Raw genomic sequence first — 13,792 nt, forward strand, 5'->3', positions numbered from 1 at the left:
TCGCTTCACACTCCGTCCACGTGGCAGTAGCGGCCCCCGAAGGGTGTTTTCACTCGGTCCACATGTTGAGATATCAACACTTCTGTGGTCATTTACGTTCAGTTGTGCTGCTTTCAACTATCAGCATTAATTTGTGTAGTATTTCTGGTGACTGAAAATAGTGTTAGTTGGCAAAAAAAAAAAAAATACGGACCAACCGCTAGTTTGGGTGATCGCAAAGATCAACAAAGTAAATTGAGTGCAATTGTTAAAAATGTTGGAATCTCGCAACACATTTGTTTTTGCTATTTTTGTTAGTAATTTAAAAAAAAAAGAAAAGAAATGTTTGCCTTGTCCTGAAAGGTACTGTGGTCACCTGCTATAGCTCTGAAAATTCTATGTGATATGTACAGTATTTAATGATTTAAATTAAGCTTATATTTTATTTTTTGCTTCGTTTTATCCTGGCGCCCATGACTGCTGTTTGTGAAGGAAGTATTACATTGATCATTTTGTATTGCCTCAGATACACGGTACGAGGGGGGGGGGGGGGGGGGCGAGCCTTTACACTCGAGGCCCCCGTCCGTTTGTCCTCGGTCAGCAGCTGACGCCCATCGTCTGTGTATATTTGTACGATAGAGTGAGATATTTATTTTATACAGAAACGTTTTCATCAGTGTTTTTTTTTTTTTCAGTCTGTTATCATTTCAGTCATTAAAACATGCCTCATAGCTCTGCTGGAGAATACTGGGTTGCATATGTTGTTGGATAGGGCCAACGGTTTAACCCACATACAGCTTCTCTCAGTGGCTTAAATACACAGCAGCAGCAGCAGCACACTCCACGTGTACTTAGTCACATCTTTAGCATTAGGCCGAGTTTGTGATCTTCTGCCGCACTTTTGCATCAGGGCCACATCAACATTAAGAAAGAAAAAAAAAACATTTGTAATGCACTGACTGACACATTGCCGTTGCTTAAGGAAAAAAAAATATATATATAATGTATATTTAGCTTATTTATCCTCACTTTTTGTTTTAAGAGAGATTAGCACTTTTAATGTAAGCCCCCGCCGCAGTCGTCTTTTCACAGTTTTGCTCGACATGGTCCCAGACCAGTGCAGGTACTTCCCTGTAACTTTTTAAAACAAGAAATGGAATGCTTTGTCTCGATCAGGAGTCTGCAACCTATGTCCCCTCTCCACCCGAATCAAATTTGACCCACCAAAATGAAGATAATAACATGTATAATAATCTATTATACAGATATTGCATTGATGAAATTTCAGAACTACAAAAAAAGAAAAACTTACATGGAAATAAATTAAGCAATATTTGGATTGTATGTCGTTCATGCTTGAGAAAACCTGCCTGTGCATCTCCAAAGATGGCCCGGGACTCCAAATGTGTTCTTCTTCATGTATACGTGACTGAGTTTAAATGTCGAGAATGGCTTCACATACTTCAAACACACATTCGTGAAGGCTTTTTTCATGTTGTGTTTGACAAAGACATTGGATGTCGCCTTTATCTCTAAAAAAAAATCTGTATTTTTAAAACTACTAGGAGCTACTGCAGAGGGGCTGGAGAGCCACATGCGGAGGTTGCAGACCCGTGGTCTAGATCCTTGGTAAAACTTTACATTACAGTGCAGTAACGGTGTGTTAAATGTGGTTATAATATATCAATGCAGTTTTGAAGGAAACTAGTCCATTTATTTCTATAATAATTGCCAAGTAATACCTTAGAAATAACAACGGAACTCCTATCACTTGGATATTACTTTGGAAACGGTAATATCCTGTTATAATTTGCATTAGAAGTACGATGAATCACCTCTCTATTTCAAAATTGCTCCCACACACTTAACATGTTGTTGCCTGTACTGCAATTTTTAAGTTCTCTGGAAGAAATGAAAAGCATATGTATTGTGTTGCCTAATTAATCACAGTGTCGTTTATTTTCTACACATTTACGTAGAAAAAAAAAAGGAATGAACTCTTTTATACAAACTACAGCTTTCACAGTTGCTCTTGTCACCAGTACATTTGTCTTTGTGTGTGTGTGTAGATGGAGAACGGCGTTTTCATGCTGCGGTTTCCTCTCGAGTGTAAATTTATCATCTGTTAACGATCAACAGCTATATATTTGGTAATTGTATCAGGCCTTAATAGATCGCTGGTCGTGTAAAAGCAACAACTATTTATACCCCCCACGCAGAGCCGTTTTTTTTGTTTTTTTTTAATGTTACATGTAAAAGAACGTTTTTTGATGTCTTCAAGAAAAAAAAAAGTGAAATAGACACATTATTTATAAATGCCTTTATTCTGTTGTGAATTGGACCTTCATATCGTGTGCCGTTCTGGTTTCCATGTCATTCACACAACACGGTTTTTACTCGCAGTAAAACCAGTTTTGAAATATCTTTTTTTATTGTCATCATGTTACATATATAACATATTACATGACGATTAATGCCTTTCTATGTAAGACCTCCTTTTTCCCCCTCTCACTGTGCAAAGCAAGTAGAAATACAAACACTGTTGTTATAACATTTACATATATATATTCCAAAATATTTGACTTTACAATGGGGCTAAGCTCACTCATCAAGGTGTAAGTGCATATGGAGGGGGGGGAAACACTTTGTAAAGACACTTTTGAGGCATGCAGGTTGGCACAAATGTTAGAAAAAAAAAATATCTACAGTTAAAAACAAAAATTGGCTTTGACAACGGTGTTTTCTGGTCACAAATTCAGGGCTTCAGCCACCTTTCTTTCCTCAGGAATACCATTTACCTAGGGGAAAAAAAGGAGGCAAAACCTTGTCATTGAGAACTTGAATGAGAACTTCTACATGATCTGATAAAACAGACCTGAGTACCTACCTCCAGCCTCCGAAATGTTGACATGACATAATTATCTCCTTTTGTTAGCAGTAAACGGAAGAGAGCAGCGAGTTAGTTCCTCATGCAGCCCGCTACCATGCACACCAGAGGGCGCTCACACATCGACGACACCACCACCACCAATGTAAGTCTTTGTTGAAGTGGCTGCAACATACACTCTCAATAATCTGTCCAATGTTTCTGGATGTGTTTTATGGACAGATTTTAATATTAATAGGGGTTTGTGTTGTTGTATTGTTGAGTAAAGGCATTCAGGAGAGCCCAGTGTAATGGGAATAAATATTTCTCCATTTATGTACAATAACGAAACAAATTAACACAATGAGTTGCTTTTTCATTTACTTTTTATGTTGGATTATCATGCAGGCATCCACTTATTTATATAGCTCAACCAAGCAGTATCTTTGTTATAGCAACTAGACCAGGGGTCTGCAACATTTCATATTAAAAGAACCTTTTTTTTGTCTCTTCTTTCCACCCTAACAAAGTGTATAGATGTACTACCGTTCAAAAGTTTGGGCTCACCTATGCAATTTCTTTGTGTTTTCCATTAAAAGTCACACTTTTATTTGTCAAAAGAGTTGCAAAATGAATAGAAAATATAGTAATGACATTGACAAGATTAGAAATAATGATTTTTATTCCAAATAAAAAGTCATCAATAGCCTTCTAACGCAAAAACACCATTAGAACACTGGAAATGTACACATTCCATTAAAAACCAGACGTTTGCATCTAGAATAGTCGTCTACCACATTAACAATGTATAGACTGTATTTCTGATTCATTTATTTAATGTTATATTCATTGGTAAAAAAAAAAAGCTTTTCCTAGTGACCCCAAACTTTTGAACGGTAGTGTATAGCAAAGTACTATAGTTTGTTGCATTTATGAAATTTAAGAACTACGGGGGGATTTTATGTAGTTCATGGTGGAGAATACCATAATTATGTGGATCCAAAGATGGACAAGACTCTTTTGGGAGGTTTTCAGTATCACATTTGACGTAGGCAAAGGATGTGGCGCCTATTTTAGTGGACAAAATATCTCATTAAGAGTCCATAAACGTAGTGTTTTCCATAGCCACAGGTCGCAGACCCCTGAACTAAGCCATTCCATATCACACATGCAGACACACTAAAGCAGATCTTGAGATTAGACAACAAAAGCTGGATGTAGAACTTACCCGATGGCCGCTGCTGTGGTATTGTAATCTGATTTTGCAGGTTCCTGTAATCGCAATGATATTATGGTGAAATGACACAAACAAGATCATGTGAAAACATTGTACTTAAAAAGTTTTTTATCCCCAGTACAAAGTCTGTTAGTAAAAAACATGAGACAGTTTAAGCTGAAGTTACATTTTTCCAAAGGCTGGACTTGCTTGCTGTAGCTTTGCCTGTAAACATGTTAAGCATGCTAGGAATAAGATTAAGGCATTTTTTTCCCCCATAATGCCTATAAGCCATCCATATGTGTGCCTGCTAATGAATGCACATGTTTTCTGTGCATTCCATAAACGCGTGTGAACGTTATCACCAAGCGTGTAATCCCTTTCACTCACGTCTGTGTCTGCATGAGGGGCATGCTGGTGGTCTCGTAGTTGTCGGGGTGGATGGGCGGCACCACCTCGCCGCTGACTGGGTTGAAGACGGGCAGGGTGGAGAGGGGCCAGGAGATCTCGCGGTTCTTGGACATGCTCCGCAGCTCCTTGGTCGACTTCTGGATGGAGCTGTGGTGAACCAGCTGGATGCTGGTGAGAGGGAGAGGGAGGCGGTGACGTTGGCGTGAGCCTGTCGTGTTGTCATGTGTGGTGATGTTGTTATGTCTCATGTCCCATGTGCAATATTTTATGGCAGCAGTGAGTTTCTGACTCAGTCCATGCATCACTGCGTCTGACTCAAGATACCGTGTGTTCGTCTTTTAAGATTTACAGCATTTGAAAAAGCAACCTCCCGTCTTTTGTTCATCAGATTTTTGGGCAGCCCATTAGATGAATGAAGATGTCAACACAAAGACGAGTATATGAATGGCTACAGCGAAGCTGCCAGTGACAAGAATGATAAGATGACAAAAATGCAAAACCAAAAGGAGAGAGAGAGAGAGAGAGAGGGCAGAGACAGACCCAAAATAAAGAAGAACACAGGAGAGGTAACACACTTACTCTGATGTTTGCATGTTTCTTTTTTCCCTAGAAACAAAACAAAATGGATGAATTAAATACTAATATTAACAGATAAAGAGACAGCTACATACAAGTGAATGGACTGATGGGTAAAGACAGTGTGGAACACTAAGTGAATGGAGGGGGGGGGATGAGGCACGTCTCTCCCAGCCTGTAAATAATAGAGACTCCCATATGTTCATGACATTAACAAAACCCTGTGACAGAAATGAATGAGTAACTTAATATATGTAGACGGACAACTGGATGGGTGATGACGAGCTGCAATTCCAGTCCAGATTGTTGCTGCCCTGCCTCATTTTTTACTCTGACAACACATTCACTCCTCTCAGCTAACGTTTGTTTGGTGTGTCTGGTGCGGTAGAAAAAACGTAAAGCCAAGCACACTTACACCCCTTCCCGTCGGCAGCACATAGTGTAGCCGAGGATGAAGAAGAGGACGAGTGCCACGGCAGCCGGAACAGCCAGTGTGACCAGGAAGTCGGTAAAGAAGTTCCGGTTCTTCAGAGACTCAGACGGAGGGTTGTATTCCCCAAATTCAGGCAGGATTCCCATTCCCGGGTCAGGGCGGGTGATGTATACTGGGACTATTTTGTTGATGTCAACCTAAAGGAATGAGTATGAGTGAGAGATGCAACAAGCAGCATTCAATCCAGGGGAATCTGTGTAGAGAAGGAATCCATTTCTCACCAGAGAGATCTTACACCAGTCGATTTGAAACTGAGCTCTGAACTTCTTGTCACAGCTGATGACAGGCTCCATCTCCTGACTGCAGCGCAGCTGGTTGTGCGGGCCCTCCACCTCCCGCAGGCACGATGAGAAGGGAACGTCGGCGCCAACCATCACATACACTCTTGGGAGAAGAAAAGATGGAGACATTTTTAGTGTTAGAGAATGATAATAGGAAAAGAGAGGAAACAGAACTGAGCCTCAGCGCTGTGGCCGCATGAATCTTCGATTCATAACTTACTGTATGGCAGTTCATGTGGGTCATTCCCCTCTTAACTAAAACAACTGACACTGTCCAATTTTATTTGGACTAAGACAAAAATGTGGTTTTCTTAATGTCATGTAAACACCTTAGTCCGACTAAAACCGAGCTAGACTTGGTCATACTAAGGCAACAATGTGGTTTTCTTAATGTCATGTAAACACGGTAGTCCGACTAAGACCGAGCTAGACTTAGTCGGACTAAGACAAAAATGTGGTTTTCTTAATGTCGTTAACACGTTAGTTCAACTAAAACCGAGCTAGTCTTCGTCGGACTAAGACAACAATGTCGTTTTTTTAATGTCATGTAAACACGTTAGTCTGACTAAAAGTGAGCGAGTCTTAGTCGGACTAAGAGAAAAATGTGGTTTTCTTAATGTCATGGAAACACGTTAGTCTGACTAAAACCAATCTATTCTGAGCCAGACTAAGACAAAAAATTGGTTTTCTTAATGTCTTGGAAACACGGTCGTCCGACTAAAACCGAGCTAGTCTTAGTCTAACAGACTAACAGACATGGATCATGTGATTCATAGTCCGATTACTCTTGCATGCATACACTCAGTCAGGCTGGAGTCGGACTTGGTATTCTGTGTACAGGCAGTACGAAACATACAGAACCACAGCACGTTCCATCTCACCGTCCATCTTACCGTTTGCGGTTTGTTTTTCTGTGACATAAAGGTCAACAGGAAACTGATTCAATACGCACTAGCTTATAGAGAGATACAGCGCCACCTACGGCCAATAAATCAATTTTCTCCACTGCATGTTTACCCCGACTCAACAAGTTGTCCGATTATCTGTCTTAGTCGTACTACAGCCCATCTAATTCACAGCAATGGAGGATCCCAAAGGTCTCAATTAATAAAATGTCAGCAGGTGCGCTGGAAATGTGTCTAAGTTAATTGACTGAGACCAGTAAAAAGGTCACACTGACAAAGAGAATCTTTGAGAGATTCAAATCTAATACTTACTGCGTAAATCCTAACAATTAATTGATTTATTTTGTGTTTTTTTTGAGGGTGGCTAATTGGGTTGAGGACATGGCTGCAACTACTCCAGCTTCCAAAAATCTCCCTCACCCTTCTTTGAGGTTATTGATGGGCAGGGGCACACGTCCACCGCGGTCCAGCGCCGAGGTGATGTTGATGGCGTTGAGGCGCTCAGGCTGCCACACATTCTTCACCGCCCCGAGGAAATCCCCCAGCACCTCACTGGCCAGCATCTCCTCCACGTTCATGTTTCTGATGTAAAATTCAGCCTGGTAGGGCAGAGGGAACTCTGCGCAGATGAAGAAGGGAGAGTTGGATGAACAGTGAGAGACAGAGTACACTCCCTGATGATGTATATGACATTGACAAATGTACAGATAAGTGCTACATGCCACATGCTACATTATTAATAACATATTGGATTCATCCAGTCCACAGCAGTAATCAGAGACTACATTTTTTATTTATATAGTGAAGTTCATTACTTTACAAATGTGTCCCTTGGATTTAATCAGTGAAGTTGTACGGTCTGATCTCTCTTAGTTCGCTCTAAGCTCTCATGCTGGCGCCGCTTACCTTCTGTGGCCATGATGTTTATGACCAAGTTGTGCCGTGCCGTCTCGAAAGTGCGTCTGTTGTAGGCGGTAATCTGCGATACACAAGGGTGAAAGTTTAAGCCCCGATCAGTGCAGCTTAAATGGCAGCGGTTTTTTTTTGACCGAGGCTGAGCTAGATACACTACGCCGGGGCTCTGTGCTCAGCCGAGACGACGTATAGAGGCACGTGTGCGCTGCTGGAAACGTTAAGCCTTTTGAGGAAATAAATTTCAATGGTAGCTTATAGGGCACATAGGAAGCATGTATATACTTAGAAGGTAACACTGTATTACCCTTATGTATGCCTCAGTTACGAGTAAAAAATACCCACCAGCTTCCATTTTTTTAATAACTCTACTTTACCTAATGGTCCAGTGTGTACGATTTTTGGCAAGTTATTGGCACAAATAGTGTTTTACATGTACTTTAATCGAGGGCCATATTGCGATGCCATAGTTCTGCAGCAGCCTTAGCACAGCCTCTGTTTTTGCTTTTTGAAGCAGAAGCTTGTTATGCAAGGAATAAGGAAGGAAACAGCAGAGAGAGTGGAAAAGTGAAGAGGGTACATCCTTTCTGCTATGTGAAGGCCACCGTAGTTTCCTTACATGCTCGAGAAAGCAGTCCTTATTTCACATTGTACCTTTAAAGCCAACATATTATGCAAAATCAACTTTTAATCATTTTACTACTTATATAATAATACTACTACTACTACTAATAATAATACTAATACTATTTGCGACTCTGGAGGCCCTATGAGTAGGCAATGTGTGAAAAAAGATGACTTAGTTATGTTTTTGTGGTCTGTTTCAGTCTAAGTACAGGAGATAAAACATGTGATGTTGACTTCCGCACTCATTGCTACGTCACAATGAGACATTCCTGGAATTGTCCAGCGGAGCTCTGCTTTGTCCCTAAAAAAACACAAGAGTGCAGGCGAGGGCAATAGAATCCGGAAGAGTGGATGTCCGTGAAGTGTTCTATTGTTGGCTGCACAGTGCAGCACAGAGTTCTACACAAACTTCCAGCTTCAGAAGATTTACCGGTCCAGTGGAGATATTTTATATATGACGGCAATGTGCCGGCTAGGGTCAGCAAATGATGGCTTTTCCAAATGCTAACTGCTGTTAGCTGCCGGAGCCTCAGTGACGCTAACATAGTTTCCTGTGTCTCATTTGCATTAAAAGAGGCACTCAAAAGCGAGCGTTCTGAACAGGGCTGTTTTGGCAGGGTGATTGAACTGCTGTGGTACTTCATCCTTAAGGTATTTTGACCAAAGCATGTCACAGACATGTTCATTAGGACACCAGGGAACTAGGTTGACTTGTAGAAATGGGGTATAATATGTATACTTTTTAACACTTTTCATTTTCTTCAACATTTTCAGCACCAAAAGCACCCAGACACCCACCTCTATGATAGTGGGCTTGCCAGTATGCTCTCCAGTTGGGGAGCCGTAGAGCACGCCGTCGCTGTGCAGTGTCCTCTGGATGTAACGCAACCAGCCTGGTCTGTCTGGGTAACCCATCAGGTTGGTGTTGAAAGTGATGGGGTCACTGGTGGAATCACCTGTAGGTAAATGTGTAAACTGTGTTTCTAAAGTTTCCCAGTTCACACACGTCTCTAACACACACACACACTCTCGTACCTGATTTGGGGTAGGGAGGAAATTCTCCTTTGAAGTATTCTCTCTCCAGAACATGGACAAACAGGACTCCTGCAGATGGGTAGACGTTTCGGTCCGCATGAGCCCGTGACAAGATAGTGACCACTGAAAAACAGATTTTGACAAAAATGAGCTCTGGATTGAGAGGCGAATGTTTCATATTGTTGCTCTGTGTGTTATTCATCGTTAAGGACCTACAAGCACAGCTAATTCAAAAAAAGAAAAAAAAAGAGCAGAGACGTTATTAAAGAGGGAAACAGAAAAGTTTAGGTAACTCGTGAAAATGACTAAATTACTTCACGTTTTGCACTCAGTTATAGTTTCCTCATTTCCTCTGGAACACAGTGTCACACACCGGTGGAGTTTGGACACGGCCAAGCATGACGGCAAAAAGTCAAATATGAGCTGACATAAATGCTATCATTATGCAAACGTGGCGCTGTGTAATGAATACATTTCAGAAGCTGTGGTACTGTGAGAAACCGGTGCAGTAATGAGCATCATTCAGACTGTCCTGAGTTGTTTTCATGCCCTTTGCCAGCCTGGTTTTCTATTGTACTCTCTTGTTTTTGCCCCCTCACTTTCAAACACACATACACACTGAAGCTTTGTGAAGGGAATTGTCACCATTTCGCCCGCTCTCTCTCTCTTTTGCTCACTTGTCTTCTTTCAGGAGCTTAACATTTTTCTCTTCTCACCCCCCATGTCTCTCTCTCTTTCTCTCTCACATATACACACACACAGTGGGTGGGCACTAAATTTTTAATAACCATGGGAGAGTGCACAAAGAAAAGGGAGGGAGGGGTGAGCGATGCGGAGAAAAACAATTGGAACTGTTCTCGTCTGCAGACACAAAATGAGGAGCTTCAGTATGTTGTGAATCTGCATGTGACTTCCCTCCCCTTTCGACTTTTTTTTTTTATCTCTCGCTTCATCTTCTCATCAACCAGTCACACAGTTAAGAGTGGATCTCTGCATCTGCTCGAAAAGAAGCAGAGTCTCTACTCGAGAGAAAGTAAAGGATTTACATTTTAATCCAAGTCAATGAAAGAGGAAGTCAGTCTAGATAACGACCACAGTGCCAAAGAAAAGGGTTAAGATTAGGTCACACAGCAAAAGTCCAGATTATCAGAAGCTAAAATGACCATATGTCCTGTGTCCCCGGGGGCTTGATAACGGTTAGATACAATCAATAGAAACCTACTAAGAAACCTTTAGGAAAAATTGAAAATGAGCACGGCTAAACCATGTGACGACCGTTGCTGCCACACATAACATTAAGAATAATTCAGCACACGGCTGGCGCCCTCAGTGATGACTCCGAATGCATGCGCATTTCTGATTCTATTACCCGACCATTTGGGCCTCATCAATTCTTCACACAGTTGCACAGTCCAGGACAAGGTCAAGTTTTGGCTCTTCTACTCAGATACCAACTCGATGTGGTGTAAACATCTGACACAACTTCAGACGAAATAGGCGGTGCACACACAGATGGCCTGGTCTCACCTAATGAGCGGCAGAATAAGAAATGACCTGTGGGATTTGAAATGCGTTTTGGCCTTTCAATATTAAAGCTTTTCAACTCCACAGCAAACAATGTGGCCTGACACACTTGCTGCTCCCAGTGGTGCAAACCCTCACCTTTGAATCCATTTAGAGCGCGTAGATAACAATCAGTGACTAAGCTGCACCGACGCTCTCGCTAATAGCACCAGATCTGCTTATTTGAGGCGAGCTCAGTTTGTGCCAGGCCTTCTCGAGATGATGCACTGCGCAGTGCTCTTACTGGGCCATAATACATCACCAATTAAAGGTTAATGCTAAACTTCCCACTGCAGCTACCGTTACAAATGCAGACACAGAGATGTAAACTCACACTTTTAAAGTAAGTATGCTCCGAAAGACATTTTAACATCAGAATTATCTGTTAAATAAACATGATAATTTGCACCTTTTTTTTTTTAAACTGACAAACATGCCCAAAAAGTACCACCGTGACTAACAGTCCTTAGAGTGGGGTTGAAATGGCTAACCAGATTTTATGCCTACATAAGCTGACCTTGGCTAAAGTCTTGGGTGTGATGTTTAGTGAAAACTGCCAATGGCAACATGGAGAGAATAAAGCACTCTTGTCCCTATAGTGGCTCGAGGTAACCGAGGCCTGCAGCCAGCTGACATGGAATCATTTGCAAGAGTTGTCTCATATACTGTATATTCATGTTGTCAAGGTCAGGAGGAATGCATGTGCTTCTTTGGTGTTTGGTGGGGAAGCACAGACAAGAAGGACTGCTACTGTTTAGGCCGAGACTCTGGCATCCGGCCAGCTTGAGCCTCGCTGTTCTGAGCACAGACCTGGAAGTGAAAGTAGAGACGAGCAGCAGAAGTGGACAAAAACAGCCACTTCAATCTCCCAGAAGTCTATGAAGGTAAGAATATGACTGATACTTTTACTGACGGTGTTGTTTATCCAAAGAATCTGTGCTGCAACAGTATCCTGTGTTAACAAGAGGACACAGACTTTTGTTAATGATTTAATGCATCTCTAAGTCGAGCAAGCGCAAGGTTTAGACCAGATTTAAATTCAGCAAACTGCTATTACAGCTAATGTAAGTGGGCCACGTCTGTGAGACAATAATGCCCGGGATTAATGGGGAACCAGTTGAGCATGTCACTGTGTTATGACAGGAAAGAGGGGTCAGCAAATGAGGTGCACCACTACACACACACACCCACTCACCATCTTTGTACAAGGCCGATCTCTGCTTCAAGTCCATGGATCGCTCCATGTGGATATTTCTCTCAAGTAAAGCACCGTGTTCCGCATCATAGGCGTGTGCAAAGTAAACTATTGGATCAATGAATTAATAGCATGAGTGGAACAAGTATGTAACTCATGTTTCTGAATTATAATGACATAGCCAACTTATTTTTTGCATCTAAAAAATATGACTTAAGATAAAAGAAAAAGCATGTAGACTTAAATAATTAATCAGCAACTGATCCTGATAACTGATTTACTGCTTTAGTTACATTTTAAACAGAAATAACACTAACATTTGCCGGTTCCAGTTCATTAGCATACAGTATGTGACGCAGCATTCATGTAACTGAATGTCTTTGGGTTCTGGACACAGGCGGTCAGCTAAAACCAGACATATACAGTGACTTCTTGGGCTCTGAGAGATGATAGCAAACGTTAATCACACAATTTCTTCTACAGGCTGATTGAATCAGTGGAATAAATTATACTGAAACTAACACATGACCTTCATTTGCTCTATTTCCGCAGGCTGTGATTTCATAGCCTTGGTGTTCCATGGATGGGAACAGAAGATTAAAAGGTGATGTGTTGTATTTCTTTTGAAATCACTGCAAACAAAGCTGGTTAACGGGAGACCATATTTTGGCAAAAACAAACAAACCAAAAAGTCATAAATTACAGTGTTTAACTGACCTACTTATTAAGGCATTGACAAGACACCTGGTCCATTCATGAATAAGGTATTTATACACCAGGGGTGGGATTTAGACACCAAGTATCGCATTAGCATATCATTTGTTTTACATGTGTGTTACAAATACACATTAACTGTACATACTGTACAGCAACATTTGATCTCAAGTGGGCCTGAACAGTTAAATAATAGCATAATAATAACCTATAAACAACAAGGACTCCAAATGTTTCCCTTTGTTTTACAATGAATTAAATGTCTTTTCACAAAACATATTATGAAACCTGGAAAAAAAAAATCTATAAGCTATAAACATGCATGTATACACATGACACACGTGCATATGTGTACAGGTTGTAGAAAGAGCAAAGGAATCTAGAATTGTTCAATAAAATCCAGCATAACACATTAACTACATTTTATATAATCTAATTCAGGGTTAAAGTATAAAAGTGTGTTATGTCATACAGAATGCAATGTGGTTTGTCTCTGTATCTGCCTATAACACATACTATGTAGACAAATGAATACATTTACCTAAAATAATAATAATAAATACAAATTTAAGGAATATATTAACTGTTCGGCCGCAACATTAAAACGCATTTTATGTGATTTATTAACAAAGGTCTGCTGTTTCCCCCCCATCGGAACCTGAATGAATAAGAGCTGGCTTATAACGTTAGCATTGCACCCCTCGCATTAAAGACGTAAAGCTGCTATAAAAAGACATTTTTAGCTTGAATGCTAAGCTGTTCCACTCGTATATAACGATGCTGCTGTCATGTATCAGCCATGTTTCCATGTCTCCTCCTCCTCAGCCGCTCGGAAAAAATGAGCAAGGCAGTGTAACAGCAGCGGGCTAACTAGCTAGCTACCTAGCATTGAGACCGCATCAAATGTGTTAAACAAGAAAACCAGCTAATGTGGAAAGTTCAACCATTCATCGATACGTACCCGAAGCCAGCCATACCGCAACTGTTGCAGCGGACATGGTGCTCATCGTCCTCGTGAA

The 13,792-nt window shown here is 41.0% G+C and overlaps 1 protein-coding gene across 2 annotated transcripts; it reads right to left on the minus strand.

Moving 5' to 3' along the window:
- Window positions 1-2,472: 2,472 nt before the first annotated feature.
- On the minus strand, window positions 2,473-13,792 carry sgce (sarcoglycan, epsilon). 2 transcript variants are annotated; one of them, XM_083899676.1, is made up of 12 exons: window positions 13,735-13,792; window positions 9,302-9,424; window positions 9,065-9,222; window positions 7,634-7,706; window positions 7,148-7,346; window positions 5,763-5,925; window positions 5,464-5,678; window positions 5,052-5,078; window positions 4,452-4,640; window positions 4,074-4,117; window positions 2,867-2,904; window positions 2,473-2,777 (listed from the first exon to the last, which is right to left on the minus strand). In XM_083899676.1, exons 1-12 carry the CDS (start codon window positions 13,778-13,780, stop codon window positions 2,727-2,729), a joined length of 1,326 nt encoding a protein of 441 aa, XP_083755802.1. In that variant the 5' UTR covers window positions 13,781-13,792; the 3' UTR covers window positions 2,473-2,726. The 2 variants fall into 2 exon arrangements, with proteins under 2 accessions (XP_083755802.1, XP_083755803.1); XM_083899677.1 differs by lacking the exon at window positions 2,867-2,904.

This window comes from Microchirus variegatus (assembly GCF_963457635.1).
Source record: "Microchirus variegatus genome assembly, chromosome: 13".
Classification (NCBI taxonomy): domain Eukaryota; kingdom Metazoa; phylum Chordata; class Actinopteri; order Pleuronectiformes; family Soleidae; genus Microchirus; species Microchirus variegatus.